The sequence below is a fragment of the Callithrix jacchus genome, chromosome 5, assembly GCF_049354715.1.
Source record: "Callithrix jacchus isolate 240 chromosome 5, calJac240_pri, whole genome shotgun sequence".
Classification (NCBI taxonomy): domain Eukaryota; kingdom Metazoa; phylum Chordata; class Mammalia; order Primates; family Cebidae; genus Callithrix; species Callithrix jacchus.
Window position 1 is genome coordinate 74266408 of NC_133506.1, and position 17146 is coordinate 74283553.

General features: G+C 47.4%; 1 protein-coding gene across 14 annotated transcripts in view; it reads left to right on the plus strand.

The window, feature by feature from the left end:
- Nucleotides 1–17146, plus strand: part of DNAH2 (dynein axonemal heavy chain 2) — a 122808-nt gene that overhangs the window by 59704 nt on the left and 45958 nt on the right. For 13 of the 14 annotated variants that reach the window (XR_013535558.1, XM_035299890.3, XM_035299895.3 and 10 more), the window contains 16 exons: nucleotides 45–225; nucleotides 603–741; nucleotides 3386–3603; nucleotides 3867–3968; nucleotides 4393–4518; nucleotides 5237–5347; nucleotides 5893–6081; nucleotides 6512–6615; nucleotides 6712–6901; nucleotides 7667–7847; nucleotides 10772–10899; nucleotides 11246–11398; nucleotides 11681–11806; nucleotides 15593–15811; nucleotides 16207–16324; nucleotides 16531–16667. Coding sequence is in view for 13 of the 14 variants with exons in the window: in XM_035299890.3 (XP_035155781.1) it covers nucleotides 45–225; nucleotides 603–741; nucleotides 3386–3603; nucleotides 3867–3968; nucleotides 4393–4518; nucleotides 5237–5347; nucleotides 5893–6081; nucleotides 6512–6615; nucleotides 6712–6901; nucleotides 7667–7847; nucleotides 10772–10899; nucleotides 11246–11398; nucleotides 11681–11806; nucleotides 15593–15811; nucleotides 16207–16324; nucleotides 16531–16667 (2422 nt within the window). In the remaining variant the exon portion in view is untranslated. The remainder of the gene's footprint in view (nucleotides 1–44; nucleotides 226–602; nucleotides 742–3385; nucleotides 3604–3866; nucleotides 3969–4392; nucleotides 4519–5236; nucleotides 5348–5892; nucleotides 6082–6511; nucleotides 6616–6711; nucleotides 6902–7666; nucleotides 7848–10771; nucleotides 10900–11245; nucleotides 11399–11680; nucleotides 11807–15592; nucleotides 15812–16206; nucleotides 16325–16530; nucleotides 16668–17146) is intronic. The other variant, XM_078372923.1, reaches the window with a different exon arrangement.

Consider the following 17146-nt stretch of genomic DNA (forward strand, 5'->3'; position numbering starts at 1 on the left):
GGACAGGTGAAGATGGACTATGATTTTGACCTCTTGTGTCCCAGAGGTACAGAAGAAGTATTCCAGGCACTGGAAGATAACCAGGTAGCTCTGTCTACCATGAAGGCATCTCGTTTTGTCAAGGCCTTTGAGAAGGAGGTGGACCACTGGGAACGCTGCCTCTCCCTCATTTTGGAAGTTATTGAGATGATTCTCACAGTGCAGCGTCAGTGGATGTACTTAGAGGTCAGGACTCAGCGCCTGAGATCTTCCAGCTTCCTGCTTCTACTCCTTAATTTGCTTAGGACCTAGGTTTTGCCCTGTTGTCAACCTCATTCTCCTACCTTTAAAGTCACTCTTCGTCTAGGACCCAGCCATCTGATTCTTAGTTATTACCTTTCATTTAGATTCCCTCCCTAACAAGTTTTTGTTCTTCTTCCAAGATTTTTCTTCTTAGACCCGGGTACCTGGACCCTCACCTGCAACTTTCCTTGTAGAACTTGGGCATCTGCCAGCTAGCACTCTATCTTCTAATCAACTGTCATCCATGATCTTGGAACAGGGAGTAGAGGGTGGAGAATGTGTGAGAAATGGCCTCTCAGTGCAATTTTTGGTCCCTTCAGAATATCTTCTTAGGAGAGGACATCCGCAAGCAGCTGCCCAGTGAATCAGCCTTATTTGACCAGGTCAACAGCAACTGGAAAACCATCATGGACCGGATGAGCAAGGACAACAATGCTCTCCGCAGCACACATCACCCAGGTCAGAGCTCGGGGGCTCCTGCCCCGGCACAGCCTTGGTTGGCACTATGCTTGGTCTTGGTTGTGTGCTTCATTTATGAAAAGACTGATGCCTCCAGCTCTCATCACATTTCCCATCACCATCACCTCTTCTAAGCATTTAATCATAATTTCAAAAATTAAACCCAACAAATATCTGAGTAGAGTATAATAACATAATGGTTAAGAGCATGGGCTATGGAATCAGTCAGATTAGTTTATTTATTTATATTTTGAGATGGAGTCTCGCTCTGTTGCCCAGGCTGGAGTGCAATGGCGCAATCTCGGCTCACTGCAACGTCCGCCTCCTGGGTTCAAGCAATTCTCCTGCTGCAGCCTCCCAAGTAGCTCGGACTACAGGGGCGTGCCACCATGCCCAGCTAATTTTTGTATTTTTAGTAGAGACAGTGTTTCATCAAGTTAGCCAGGCTAGTCTCAAACCCCTGACCTCAAGTGATCCACCTCCCTCGACTTCCCAAAGTGCTGGGATTACAGGTGTGAGCCCTGAACCCAGCCTACATTGGCTTTAGTTTATCAGATGCACTAGTCTTCAGCCATGGGATGGGGTCAGGGATAGGGAAGAAAGGGATGGGTGGCAAGATGAACACATAACAAGGTGTGGTTGACTGGGGGAGATTGGGGTAGAGAATCAGGGGGTCAGGTTTGACAATGGGTACCTAGAACGGGGATCCTGTGGAGAAGAATTCTGGTAGGGGGTGCAGAGGACCTCTTTATTTTACCTAGGGCTAGTCTAACAGTTTTTCATTTTTCCAAGAGCCTTGAGTATATACATCAATAAAAATAACTTTAATTGTTCTGATAAAAGATAAACATGACAAGTTATGATATGCAAAGTTGAATGAAAACAACTGATACTATCTGAAATAATTGATGGAATTATATTTTGGAACAATTTATAAGCAAAGCTGAAGAAACAATGATTCCTTTGTTGAATGCAAAGAACGAATCTGTCTTGTCCACAGCAACTGAGTCTGCCTGGGATCTTGGGGGATCACACTCAGGTTTTCACTCAAAGGATCCAACAGCCTGTAGACCCTGTGCTTTGAGGCATGAGGGTTACCTCTGAGTTCACACTAGTGTCCGTCCTTTCTTCAGAAAGCTAGGAACTGGGAAGACAAGGGGAAAAATCAATCCAGACCTAAGGTATGGGGCTGTAGGCTGGGAGGAAACTAACATTGCTGAGAGGCTACACATGTAAATACATTTCAATTAGTATCGCACACTGGGTTTTGAGATGAATTTTATTGCCATTTTATACACAAAGAGATCAAAACTTGAGGAATTTACTTGGCATGCCAGTAAGTAAAAGAATTACTGTTTGGGCTGGGTATGGTAGCTCACGCCTGTAATCTCAGCACTTTGGGGAGGCTGAGGCGGTTGGATCACCTGAGATCAGGAGTTTGAGACTAGCTGGACCAACATGGTGAAACTCCATCTCTACTTAAAATGCAAAAATTAGCTGAGTGTGGTGGTGGGCACCTGTAATCCTGGCTACTTGGGAGGCTGAGGCAGGAGAATTGCTTGAACCTGGGAGGTGGAGGTTGCAGTGAGCCAAGATCACGCCACTGCACTCCTGCCTGGGCGACAGAGTGAGACTTTGTCTCAAAAAAAAAATTAGGTGGTTGTGTTATACAGTGTCCCCCCACCTGCTGGGGATATGTTCCAAGACCCCTGGCAGATGCCTGAAACCTCAGATAGTACTGAATCCAATTGCCATCAGTTGGAACGTGTTTCTGTTCATATGTCCCGCCTGTAAATTCAATGCCCTTTCCATCTTAACTAAGCACTTATTAATGCATTGTGGCTATAACTTCTGCAATTTGAGGTGTGACAGCAAAACAATCACAAATTTCTTTTTCCCTCTTCACAGTTTCACGGATAGAAGATTCATTCTTACTGTAGATCTCAGCAACCTCAGCTGAGAACTTTCACCTTTTCCCTTAAGGAAGGAAACTCTTCATGGAAGCACTTTACGGCTTCTCTTTGGCCTATCTGAATCGGCAGCATCACTACTCTTGCACTTTTGCTTACGTTATTAAGTGAAATCAGGGTCACTTGAACATGAGCACTGCTGTGATGTCGCAACAGCTGAACTAATAATTGAGAGGGCTACTAAGTGACTCACAGGCAGGGCACCTCCACAGCGTGGAGACGCTGGACAGAAGGATAATTCACATCCTGGGGGACAGAGCAGGATGGGGAGAGATTGCATCACACTGCTCAGAACAGTGTCCAGTGAAAACTTAGGGATTGTTTATTTCTGGAATTTTCCATTCAGTATTTTCAGACCACAGTTGTCTTCAGGTAGTTGCAACCATGGAAGGTGAAACTATGGATAAGTATTAATGAAATCACATATGATGTATCATTCATGCATAGATGGTAATGTGCAATAGTGCATAATGAATACTGAGGAATAAATTAATGGAGAGAATGGGATGAGCATGGTAGAGGATCTGGGATACTTCTCTGCATCCAGAAACCCTCATGGTAGTCTGTGCCCCACTGTTCAAGAGCTGGCAAATAACACAAAGTTGGGGCATCCAGATCCCCTCAGGGCAGTGGAAAGAAGGCCATCAAATGTCATTCATCACTCTTCTTCCCAGGCCTCCTGGAGAAATTGATAGAGATGAACACAATCCTGGAAGATATTCAGAAGTCTCTGGATATGTACTTAGAGACCAAGCGACGTATTTTCCCCCGCTTCTACTTCTTGTCCAATGATGACCTGCTGGAGATTCTGGGCCAGTCCCGAAACCCAGAGGCTGTGCAGCCACACCTCAAAAAATGCTTTGACAACATCAAGTTGCTGAGAATCCAGAAGGTCGGTAGCAGTGGCCACGGTGAGATGGTGGGTGGGGAAGGGAGGGTATTGGGGTATGAAAGGCTTTGGAGGGGACCCTGCCCTCCCAACAAGAGGACCAGGTTAATCAATGATTCTCGATCCTCCGGGGTTAGGACTTCTTAGAATTGGTAATATTGAGAGGAGGGGAGAGGAGCAGAAATTACCCTCAAAAGGCCCCAGTACTTCTAGGTGGATGCCAAGCATGGGCAGCCCAGGCTGTGAGTAGCTTCTGTTTCCTACAGGTTGGAGGGCCCAGCAGCAAATGGGAAGCTGTGGGAATGTTCTCGGGTGACGGCGAGTACATTGACTTCCTCCACTCGGTGCTTTTAGAAGGGCCCGTGGAGGTGAGCAGTGGTGAGGGTCTGAGGACCAAGCTGATTCTTCTTCCTATAGAAAGTTCTCGTGGCTCCACAAGGAGAGAGGAGCTCTGGGAATGTCACTCCTTTGCCTCCCTCCTGCCATTCCTGACAATGACAATCTGCTCTGAATGGAAATTTCCTTTGAAAGTCAGACCATCTGGCTCCTAGCCTCCATTTCTCTCAGGGATCCATTTCTCTTGTGACTCATGCTTGTAATCCCAGCACTTTGGGAGGCAGAGGTGGGAGGAGCCCACTCGCTTGAGCCCACGTGTTCGAGACCAGCTGTTGCCTGTTCCTGCTTTTCTCTGGGCACCAAGCCCTGGAGGGCCGCTTCCCAAGTGCCTTCCCTGTGGAGGACCTTGGCCCTGCCCCTGAGCCTGAACTGTCCTTTTCTTCCATCTCCCCCTAGTCCTGGCTCAGTGATGTGGAACGGACCATGAGGGTGACCCTGCGGGACCTTCTCCGGAACTGCCGCCTGTCCCTCAGGAAGTTCCTTAACAAGAGGGACAAGTGGGTGAAGGAGTGGGCTGGCCAGGTGAGCTGGGTCCATAGAAATAAGGAAACATGGCTGGGTGCGGTGGCTCACGCCTGTAATCCAAGCACTTTGGAGGCCAAGGCAGGAGGATCACCTGAGGTCGAGAGTTCAAGAAATAAGGGAACAAGGGCCGGGCACTGAGGCTCGCGCCTGTAATCCCAGCACTTGGGAAGCTGAAGTGGGCAGATCACTTGAGGTCAGAAGTTTAAGACCAGCCTGGCCAACATGATGAAACCCTGTCTCTACTAAAAATACAAAAAATTATCTGGATGCGGTAGTGCACGCCTATAATCCCAGTTACTCAGGAGGCTGAGGCAGGAGAATAGCTTGAACTCAGGAGGCGGAGGTTGCAGTGAGCCGAGATCGTGCCATGGCACTCCAGCCTGGGTGACAGAGCAAGACTTCATCTCAAAAAATACAAAAATAAATAAAGAAATGAGGGAACAAGGAAGATGGAATTAAAAGGAGGTGGCCAGTGGAAAGACAGAATCTTGAGTCTCATACAGTGTGGTTCCTTACCCCCCTTTCTGGGCTGTGGCTCTGGTACACTCCAAGCTGGACCCTTAGCTCCTGACCTGAGGCCCATGTCCCATCCTTCAGAGCAGACTGGGTGCAGTTGGGAGAGGAACATCGTTCTTGAAATACCTGAGACTTGGGAGCTGGGCCGTGTGGGTAGCCGAGGACGGTTCTTTGGGACATGGCTTCTGCACATCCTCAGGTGGTAATCACTGCCAGTCAGATCCAGTGGACGGCTGATGTCACCAAGTGCCTGCTGACAGCAAAGGAGCGGGGAGACAAGAAAATCCTCAAGGTCATGAAGAAGAAGCAGGTGGGAGGCTGGGGCAGTGGCTCATGCTTGTCTTCCCAGCACTTTGGGAGGCAGAAGTGGGAGGAGCCCACTCGCTTGAGTCCACGAGTTCAAGACCAGCCTGGGCTATATGGTGAAACCCCTTCTTTACCAAACAATACAAAAATTAGCTGCTGGCACATCCAGGAGGTTGAGGCTGCAGTGAGCAGAGATCACACCGCTCCACTCCAGCCTCTGGGTGACAGAGCAAGACTCTGTCTCAAAAAAAAAAAAGAAAAAAAAAGTAAAAAGCAGGTGGGCGCTCTGCAAGTATGGGCTAGGCCTGGAGCTGGAATTGGAGGGAGGCAGCAGTCAGAATTAGAGATGAGCTGGTGGAAAAGGGCCAGAGTGGGGGTGCTCTATGATGGAAGTCCAGTGGGGGCGGTCCCCAGTGGAGCAGAATTACCAGGAGTTACAGCAGGTGGAATCAGCACCAGCTTCGAAGCGGTGCTGGGTGGGGGGGAGGGGTGAGCAGGCTTTGGCCGCATTGTCCTGCCTGCTCTCTTCCTTGCTGCCTCATGCCACAGGTGTCAATCCTGAGTAAGTATTCAGAAGCCATCAGGGGGAACTTGACCAAGATCATGCGGCTTAAAATTGTGGCTCTGGTGACGATAGAAATTCATGCCCGGGATGTGTTGGAGAAGCTCTACAAGAGTGGCCTCATGGATGTCACTTCCTTTGACTGGCTCAGCCAACTTCGGTTCTACTGGGAAAAGGTGCCAGATGAGCCAACTCCCACTCTCTTAGCCTAAAACGGATCCTGATGCTTTCACTGCATTCACGTTCTCTAAATCCAAGGATATCCTAAGCTGACCCTTAGTCCTGTCCCAGTGCCCTAATCCAGTTCTTCATTCCATCTCCTCCCCACAATCAGGAGTGGCATGTAGTTGTCCCAGTCAGGGCTCACTGTGAATGTCACTTGAACAGGACTCAGAAACACTCCAAGTGATTGCTGTATTAGGTTGGGGTGGACATGCAATGCGAAACCCATTTTCTGTCTTGGCCATAAACCACTCCCCTTTTCAACTCTAAAAGGGAACCCTGATCCCTTAACTGCGGCCTCCCTGACAACTCTGAGCCTCACTCTCAGTCACTGTTGCAGCTCTAACTCTCCTTCCAAGCCCACCTCTCTCCTGTTATCCCCAGGATCTCGATGACTGTGTGATCCGACAGACCAACACACAATTTCAGTATAGCTATGAGTACTTGGGTAACTCGGGCCGGCTTGTCATCACCCCGCTGACGGACAGGTCTGCTGTGTGGGATGAGTGAGGTGGCTGGGGTGGGGGCAACGGAAGCTGAGGGGCTTCCCAGACTCTGACTCCAGTCCTATCATCAATTCTCAGGTGTTACATGACACTGACCACGGCATTGCACCTGCACCGAGGGGGCTCCCCCAAAGGCCCGGCAGGCACAGGAAAGACGGAGACCGTCAAGGACCTGGGCAAGGCCCTGGGCATATACGTCATTGTGGTCAACTGCTCTGAGGGCCTGGACTACAAGTCCATGGGCCGAATGTACTCAGGTCTGGCCCAGGTCAGTATCCTGCCACCCTGTGCCAGAGACCCCTTAAATACCTTTTCGTCCCAGAAAATAAACAAACCCAAATCTGGTTCAGCGCTTTGTAGCTTCACGACACTGCATCATGTGTAATTCTTTTTTTTTTTCTGGAGTGCAGTGCCTCGATCTCGGCTTACTGCAACCTTCATCTCCTGGGTTCAAGCAATTCTCTTGCCGCAGCATCCAGAGTAGCTGGGATTATAGATGTGCGACACCATGCTCGGCTAATTTTTGTATTTTTAGTGGAGGCGGGGTTTCACCATGTTGGCCAGGCTGGTCTCGAACTTCTGACCTCATGATCCACCCATCTTGGCCTCCCAAAGTGTTGGGATTATCAGCATAAGCTACTGCGTCCAGCCACATGTAATTCTTAGAACTGAGAAAGTCCCTTCCCCTTCCTGAGCTTCACATAGCTTATTTGCAAAATCAGAAGATTATAAAGGATTAAAGAAAATAATGCGTGTACACTGGAGCAGAGTAGACACTCAGGGTGCACAAGTTCCCTACCCCAGTCTCTTCCCAACCCACACCTTTTCTAGCATCATCCCAGATTGGCCCCGTCTGTTGGAAAGCTCTGGCCAGAGGCTACAACAGTGTACTCCTATGCCCTTCTCCCTGCATCTATTCTGGAGGCAGCCTCACCTATTGAAACGTTTTGAGGAAGGGGGATGTGTTAATCATGCTCTCTGGCATCTTGGGGCACCTCTCTTGCTCCCAGTGACTCTGCCTCAAACCCTGCAGACTGGTGCCTGGGGCTGCTTTGATGAGTTTAACCGCATCAACATTGAGGTGCTGTCGGTGGTGGCCCAGCAGATCCTGTCCATCCTATCCGCCTTGGCTGCCGGCCTCACCCGTTTCCATTTTGAGGGCTTTGAAATCAATCTGGTGTGGTCCTGTGGGATCTTCATTACCATGAATCCTGGTAGGTGGCAGGGAGTGGATGGGGTTTCCGGGGTGGGAAGAACTTGGTACCTGGTATCCAGGGCAAATAACTGTGGATCCTCCTCTTCCCCCTTCCATTCAAAAGCATATAGCTAAGGAAATCTGGCTAAAGATAGCAAAGGGGAGAGAAGGATAAACGCACAACTTTCTGAGAGAAGGGGAGGCAATCTTACTGTTTTCCCTAAAAGGATTAATAACCACTTATGTGTGTATATGTAGCCCTTGTCTTTTTGTTGTTGTTGTTGTTGAGATGGAGTGTCACTCGGCCTCCCAAAATGTTGGGATTATAGGCATGAGCCACCGCGCCCAGCCATAGCCCTCATCTTTCAAGATACTTAGTTGTCTACTCCCATTGGGCTAGCTCCCAGAGTTCTGGTTTATCTGCCATCTCTTTTGTAGCAGGCCCAAGCATCTCTCATTACTGTCCCCTAAGAACAGCTCTGGGGGAAGGGTCTAGGACAGCACAGGCATAGGAAAGCGTTTAGGAACTGAACGAATAAGAGGAACAGCTGTGATTTCTATTAGGACTGATGTGAGTTATACATAGAACTTGGAAACCTGGATCCAAGATGGCCGATCACTAACAGCTCGGGATTGTAGCTCCCAGTGAAAGCTCAGAGAACGAGACGACGCCACACTTTTAGATGAATTTTCGTCACTCGCGGATCAGCCGATTCCCAGTGGAGGAGCCCCACGGGTCGCCAGCGCGACTCTTGTGGCCGCCGCAGCGGTTTTGCTGGCGTCTTGGCGCAGCAGCTCTTCATGCAGAGCCAACGGGACTGCTTCCCCTACTGACCGGAGTTTGGAGCCCCGGGAAGTCAGAGCCGCTTGTTGCGGACTCAAGAGGGAAGCCAGACCAGAGATTCCCAGGCAGAAGAGCACCATCAGTCTTATCGCTGCTATTTAGGCCGCCACAGTGGGTTGCTCGGATCCCAGCACTGGGAATCAATAAATTGGACGTCGACTCAGAAACCTAATTAGAAAGGCGGTTCATCTACAATGAAGGGAAAAAATAGCCTAAGAAGGCCGAGTATACTCAAAATCAGAACCCATCAGCAACGGAACAAGCCCTGATGGAAAAGGACTCATCAGCAACCCAACTAGCCCTGATGGAAAAGGACTGTGTTCCATTATCTGAAGTAGGCTTTAAAAGGTGGATGATGAGAAACTTCTGGGAGTTAAAGGAACTTGTTCTAAACCAATGTAAAGAATCTAAGAACTTTGAAAAAAGGTTCGATGAAATGATGAAAAGAATAGACAATATAGAGAGGAATACAAATGAACTTATGGAGTTGAAAAATACAACACGAGAACTTAGTGAAATATGTACAAGCTTAAATAGCTGAATGGATCAAGCAGAAGAAAGGATATCAGAGGTCGAAGACCAATTTAATGAAATAAAATGACAAGACAAGAATAGAGAAAAAAGGATAAAAAGGAATGAGCAAAGTCTCCAAGAAATATGGGACTATGTGAAAAGACCTAATATACGTTTGATTGGTGTACCTGAATGTGATGGAGAGAATGAATTCAAGCTGGAAAATATTTTTCAGGACATTATCCAGGAAAATTTTCCTAACTTAGCAAAGCAGGACACTATTCAACCCCAGGCAATACAGAGAACACCACAAAGATATTTCTCAAGAAGACCAACATCAAGGCACATAATCGTTAGATTCACCAGGATCGAAACGAAGGAGAAAATATTAAGAGCAGCCAGAGGGAAAGATCAGGTTACCCATAAAGGTAAGCCTATTAGGCTTACAGCAGATCTCTCAGCGGAAACCCTACAAGCTAGAAGAGAGTGGGGGCCAATATTCAATATACTTAAAGAACAGAACTTTCAGCCCAGAATTTCATATCCTGCCAATTTAAGCTTTACAATTGAAGGAAAAATAAAATCTTTTAGGAACAAGCAAGTACTCAGAGATTTTATTACCACCAGACCTGCTTTACAAGAACTTATAAAAGAAGCAGTATACATCGAAAGGAACAACCAGTATGAGCCTTTCTAAAAATACACCAAAAAGTAAACAGCATTAACATAAAGAAGAATTTACATCAACGAAAGGATAAAATAGCCAGTTAATATCAAATGGCAGTAACCCTGAATTTAAATCGACTAAATCCCCCGATCAAAAGATACAGACAAAATCTAACGCTATATCTAAAGATATACAAAGACTCAAAATAAAGGGTTGGAAAAAAACCAACCAAATGGAGAGCAAAAATAAATAAAAAGCAGGAGTTGCAATTCTCATAATTAATAAAATAGATTTCAAAGCTACAAGGATACAAGGGTAAAAGGATTAATGTAATAATAAGAGATCTTAACACCCAGATACATAAGACCCATAATGAGATTTAGATTCAACGAGACAGAAAATTGATAACGATATCCAGGACTTGAACTCAGATCCAGAATAATAAACTCAATAGAGCTCTCCATTTTAAACACACAAAATATACATTATCCACTTTAAGCACACAAAATATTGATCGGCCATTATTGATACCCATTTTAGGAATGAAGTAATATTTCTTTTTCCCTCTTTTTCTTTCTCTTTAAAAAAAATAAAAGAGAACAGAAAAACACACTCCACCTCCTGAATTAAAAAAAAAAAAAAAAAAAGAACTTGGAGAGATGGGAAATTGACAGCTCTGTTCTTTGAGTTTGAAACAGGGCCATGCAGAGAGTAAAGAAAGGACCAGAGATAAGAAAGAAGACCAAAGTGGAATGGGAAGGGCTGGGGCTCAGATGAGAAAGGATGTGATCTCGGAGTTGGGGAGAAAGTTAAGGATGGTGTTAGGTGGGAGAAGATGAGATTGATTGGAAATTGACTTTTGGGAAGCAAACCAAGATGAGGAAATATATGATTCTAAAAAAGTGGCACTGTTTTCCAGGCTATGCTGGCCGCACAGAGCTTCCTGAAAATCTTAAATCCATGTTCCGTCCAATTGCCATGGTGGTGCCTGACTCCACCCTCATTGCAGAAATCATTCTTTTTGGAGAGGGCTTTGGCAACTGCAAGGTACTCTAATAATCCCTTTTCTCCAGTGATTTTAGTTCCCTTTCATAATCATTCCCTGGACAGAGGAACTCTCCAAAGGCCCCACAATAAGCTTATCCTATAAAGAACTTAGACTATGGTCAGTTGGATGTGGGTGGAGAAGAATTTAGAGGAGCGAGGCTTCTCTTCCGTGATATCACTAAATGACGATGGTGTGATTCACACAATCTTCTTGTTAGGAGTCTGTAGAGCACCTGCTAGCTGCTTCATGTCCTAAGACCTGGCTTCTTGCCTCTGACTGTCCTGAGATGAAGCAGAAGGATTTGTAGGGGGATGTACTGTTTTCTCCTCTGTTTTGGTTCCCCAGATTCTGGCCAAGAAGGTGTATACACTTTACTCACTGGCCGTGCAGCAGCTCTCCAGACAGGACCACTATGACTTTGGCCTTCGTGCCCTCACCTCCCTTCTGCGCTATGCTGGCAAGAAGCGCCGCCTACAACCGGATCTGACTGATGAAGAGGTAGAGCAAGAACACAGCCTTTGGACTTGACTTCCACTGTCACTGGCCCTGTGTCCCAGAAGGGACTCAAGTCTTTGAGAGAACTCAAGTCTTTCAGACCCTTTCTTTCCCCAGATTGGGATTCCCACCCTCCCGCCTCAGTCCCTGTCCCCTTGTTGCCCATTGCTTTGCAATTGCTAACTGGTATATCCATTGTTCTTGGCACCTGCCCTGAAGCCCTTTGGAGGTGAGGGGCCTATGCCCTGGCTCCTCAAGCCTCACTCTCTGTATTTTCCCATCCAGGTTCTGCTGCTCTCAATGAGAGACATGAACATCGCCAAGCTCACTTCAGTCGACGTGCCCCTGTTCAATGCTATCGTGCAAGATCTGTTTCCCAACACTGAGCTGCCTGTCATTGACTATGGCAAGGTAGTTGTCCCTTAATACTCTCTCCAACTGGGCGCTGTGGCTCCTGCCTGTAATCCCAGCACTTTGGAAGGCCGAGGTGGGCAAATTGCTTGGGTCCAGAAGTTTGGGACCAGCCTGGGCAACATGGTGAAACCCCATATCTACAAAAAATACAAAAATTAGCCAGGTGTGATGGTGCACACACTTGTAGTCCCAGCTACACAGGAGGCTGGAATAGGAAGATTGGTTGAGCCCAGGAGGTCGAGGCTATAAAATAAACTGAGATCCTGCCTCTGCACTCCAGCCTGGGTGACAGAGCAAGGCTCTATCTTCAAAAACAAAACAAAAACACAAACCCGCACTCCCTGACCACATATGTGAATGCGCACGTGGGAACAGAAAGCCTGGCTTCCAAGCCTCGTTCTGCTGTCTACTAGCAGTGACTTTGAGCAAGGCAGTTGACCTCTCTTCGGACTTCCTTATGTATAAAGCGATAGACTATTCAAACCTTCTGCTCTCTGACCCCAGCCCCCGCCCCCCCCGACCTGCTCAAATGTACCTGCTCAGGCGCATCCATGCAGCAGTGCTCTGACTTCACCAAAACCTCTAATCTGTTGATTTTGCACTTTCTCTGTGCCCATCAGTCCTCCGTGCCTCAACTTCTCACCTCATCAGGTAGTTTTGAGGAGAAGCTGCTAGAAGCCATTTGGTATCAGAGGGCAGTGGAATGGAAAAGCGGGTTTTTAGAAAGCATAAGAATGGCCAGGTGTGGTGGCTCACGTCTGTAATCTGAGCATTTGGGGAGGCCGAGACTGGCGGATCACAAGGTCAAGAGATCAAGACCATCCTGGCCAACATGGTGAAACCCTGTCTCTACTAAAAATACAAAAATTAGCTGGGTGTCGTGGCTTGTGCTTGTAGTCCCAGCTACTCGGGAGGCTGAGGCAGGAGAATCGCTTGAACCCAGGAGGCAGAGGTTGCAGTGAGCCAACATCACACCACTGCACTCCAGCCTGGGTGACAGAGTGAGACTCCATCTAAAAAAAAAAAAAAAAAAAGAATAGGAACTGTCTTCTCTGGCAGTGTGGTAGTCTAGATTCCCTGAATGATCCTTTCAATGGAAACTACTAAAATGGTGGATACAAATATAATAATAACATCCTTTTTCAGGCATTGCTAAGCTGGAAAGAAAGAAAGAATTCCCCCCAAAACCTATAATCCAATAAAAAATTAAAAAAAAAAAAATAAAAAAAAAAAATAAATAAAATATGTCTACCTTTATATTTTCCAAAAAAAAAAAAAAAAAAAAAAAAAAAAAAAAAAGAAAGAAAGAATTCCAGGAGTTGAGGAGGGTGGGGAGTTAAAGCAGGAACCCTGGGAGGCAAGTGAGTACTGAAGCTGGCCTTCTCCCTGAAAGCTGTTGTTGAACTTAAGGCAGTGGGGATAAGATGAAGAGCCGAAGTCTGAAGACAGAACAAAAATCACAGTGCTGCGGAAACCCTAGTCCACAAGGGCAAAACCCTCAGGAGATGGAAAAAGGAGAAGCCTGCGATTTAGAGGGGTGTATACAGGAAAGAAACTTGCTTGTTTTGACCTCTGATGATGGAAGAAAGAGACCAAATCTCCTTTGAGATTTCCTAACCACACACCAGCTCTCACATGGTTTCTTGTCATCATTTATCCTACTGTGTAATCAGAAGAGAAAACGCAAGCTTAGATTTTAATATTAAGTAGTTCTAGGTTGTTAGCGCCCCCAGGTGACTGAAAGAAGCAAAAGCAAATTATTTCTGGAGGAATGAAACTTCAACCTATACTTCGAAGAATTACCACAGGTAAAAGTCCAAGAAAATGAGCAACTCATGGTCAAAAATCACAAAACATACAAGGAAACAAGACACCATGAATGGGAGCCAGAAGAACAACAGACAGTGGAATCAGATCCATGAAAACTTACTTCAGATATTGAGACTGATAGGGTGTGCCGTGGTTCACGCCTGTCATCTCAACACTTTGGAGGCTGAGGCAAGAGGATCACTTTAAGCTAGAAGTTCAAGACTAGCATGGGCAACGATGCAAGACCTCCATCTCTTAAAAAACCAAAAAACAAAGCCAGGCATGGTGCTGTGCTCCTCTAGTCACAATTACTCTTTTCTCCAAAATCTATAGAAAATGTGCTCTACTTAAATACAGGAGCATACCATGAAAGGAGAGACGAGAAATAGAAGATTCGGTGTAGGGGGAGGCTACAGTAATCCTCCGGATGTTGGTGAATGGAGGTCACAGGATGACAGTGAACTTGGAGAGATGGGAAATTGCCTTCCCAGAGAAGGTAATCCAGATTGGAGCAAACCTGAAGGCTACAGGGGGACTTTTTTTTTTTTTTTTTTTTGAGATGGAGTTTTGCACTTGTTGCCCAGGCTGGAGTGCAGTGGTGTGATCTTGGCCCACGGCAACCTCCACCTCCTGGGTTCAAGCGATTCTCGTGCCTCATCCTCCTGAGTAGCTGGGATTATGGGCACAATGCCACCACACCTGACTAATGTGTGTGTGTGTGTGTGTGTGTGTGTGTGTGTTTTCTTGAGACAGATCTCTTCTCACTGTAACCTCTGCCTCCCAAGTAGCTGGGATTACAGGCACCCACCACCATGCTCAGCCGATTTTTCTATTTTTAGTAGAGATGGGGTTTCACCATGTTGGCCAGACTGGTTTTGAACTCCTGACCTCAGGTGATCAGCCTCCCAAAGTGTTGGGATTACAGGCGTGAGCCACTGTGCCCGGCTGGGAATATTTTTGACTCAATAAATAGAAAATGTGACATTAAACTTGTTTATGACACTAAATGCAGGTGTACACACAAAAACGTACTAATAAAACTACTTCTCAGGTAGTGGAAGGAAGTGATATTGGCGAGGCCTGTTAGTGCAAGTAACAATCTTGCATCTATTTGAAATTATTTGGCTACATGAGCTGGGTGTTTAAAAATGGCAGACTATTCTGGGGCCAGTCTGTTAGGTCATGGTTCTTCAAGCATTATTTTTTAACTTAGGTAATTATATCTTTAATATTAATCAAGCTCTCCCACCATACTGTGAGCTCTGCAATAGGACAAATCTATTTTGTTCCAAGCTGTATCCCTGGCACACAGCACAGTGCTTGGCACACATTGTAGAAGCTTAATAAATATTTGATGAATAATAACAAAAAATGTGTAGGGCTGGCTGGGCACGGTGGCTCACGCCTATAATCCCAGCACTTTGGGAGGCCAAGGTGGGTGGATCACAAGGTCAAGAGATCAAGACCATCCTGTCCAACATGGTGAAACCCCGTCTCTACTAAAAATACAAAAATTAGCTGAGTGTGGTGGTACGCACCTGTAGTCCCAGCTACTGGGGAGGCTGAGGCAGGAGAATAGCTTGAACTGGGAAGGCGGAGGTTGCAGTGAGCAGAGATATCACCAGTACACTCCAGCCTGATGACAGAGCAAGACTCTGTCTCAAAAAAAGAGAAAAAGATGTGTAGAGCTACATGTGAGACACTGTGCCAATGAGGAAACTGAGGCTTGGAGAAGTACCTTACCCAGGATCACATAGCTGAGAGCTGGGGAACCAGGGTGGCGGACTCCAGAGCTCAATCTTTCAACTCTGCAATTGCCCAGCTTCCCACTGAGTGAATAAACGCAGAGTGCAGAGGGCCCTGGTGCCACTGTTAACAGTTTGAACACCTTCTCCCTGGCACTGGGGAAATTTTGAAAGTCCTTCGAAGGCCTCATCCTTTTTCTTCCACTTGCTGTGTTTTCCCTTCCCTCAGCTGCGGGAGACCGTTGAGCAGGAGATTCGAGACATGGGCCTGCAAAGCACTCCGTTCACCCTCACCAAGGTTTTCCAGTTGTATGAAACCAAGAACTCCCGCCACTCCACCATGATTGTGGGCTGCACGGGCAGCGGCAAGACTACCTCATGGCGCATCCTGCAGGCCTCCCTGTCCTGCCTGTGTCGCGCTGGAGACCCTAACTTCAACATTGTTAGAGTACGGGGCTGGGGCAGTGGAGTCAGGGGCAGAGACTTGAGTAGTAAGAAGACAGTGGAGGCACGTGCCTGTAATCCCAGCTACTCAGGAGGCTGAGGCAGGAGAATTGTCGGAACCCAGGAGGCGGAGGTTGCGGTGAGCCGAGATCGCGCCATTGCACTCCAGCCTGGGTAACAAGAGCGAAACTCCGTCTCAAAAAAAAAAAAAAAAAGAAAAGAAGACAGTGGAATGTCGGGGCCATGGAGGACCTTGCAAGGCCAGGAGGGCTGGAGCTGGGTCCCCGGAGGCCTGGAGAGATGAGGGAGGGGCAAATACATGTATCTAAGAGGGGGCTGGAAATAAAGGCGGGGGCCTTTGTCTATCAGTAGCTAAAACCCTTCCGGTGTCATTTTCAGGAGTTCCCTTTGAACCCCAAGGCATTGTCCCTAGGGGAACTGTATGGGGAATACGACCTCAACACCAATGAATGGACAGATGGCATCTTGTCCAGCGTCATGCGGACAGCATGTGCAGGTATCCGAAGGATCGTGGAGTAGAGGGCAGAGGCCTGAATCCTCTACGGGGGTAGGGAGTCTGGGGATGGGGAGTTCCAAATCCCCAGAGAAATACTTGGGGAATGGCAAAGGACAAGGAAGTGTAGCTTGCGTCTCCCAGGAGCATGAGTGGAGGGTGCAAGGTGAGTGGGTCCCTGGTGTCCTTGTCACCCACCGTCTACTCAGATGAGAAACCTGATGAGAAGTGGATCCTGTTTGATGGCCCTGTGGACACGCTGTGGATCGAGAGCATGAACTCCGTAATGGATGATAACAAGGTGTTGACCCTCATCAATGGCGAGCGCATCGCAATGCCGGAGCAGGTCAGGGGTGTGGCTGACTCCCGAGGGCCTGCAGAGGCCAGCACGGGAGAGCATGGGCTGCGGCTGCGGGGGAGAGCCAGAAACCTTAGAGTAGGGCAGGTTCTGCAGGAGGGAACTGAGGAGGAGGGTGCCTGGATTCAGGGAAACCTGCAGCTGAAGTAAAAATGCTTTGCTTGCCATGACTAATGAGAACAATGATAAGAAAAACACTCTGTTCTGGCCGGGTGTGGTGCCTCACACCTGTAATCCCAGCACTTTGGAAGGCCAAGGCGGGTGGATTGTCTGAGGTCAGGAGTTCGAGACTAGCCTGACCAGCATAGTGAAACCCCATCTCTATAAAAATACAAAAAATTAACCTGGTGTGGTGGCGTGCACCTGTAATCCCAGCTACTTAGGAGGCTGAGGCAGGAGAATCACTTGAACCTGGGAGGTGGAGGTTGCAGTGAGCCAAGAGTATGCCATTGCACTCCAGCCTAGGT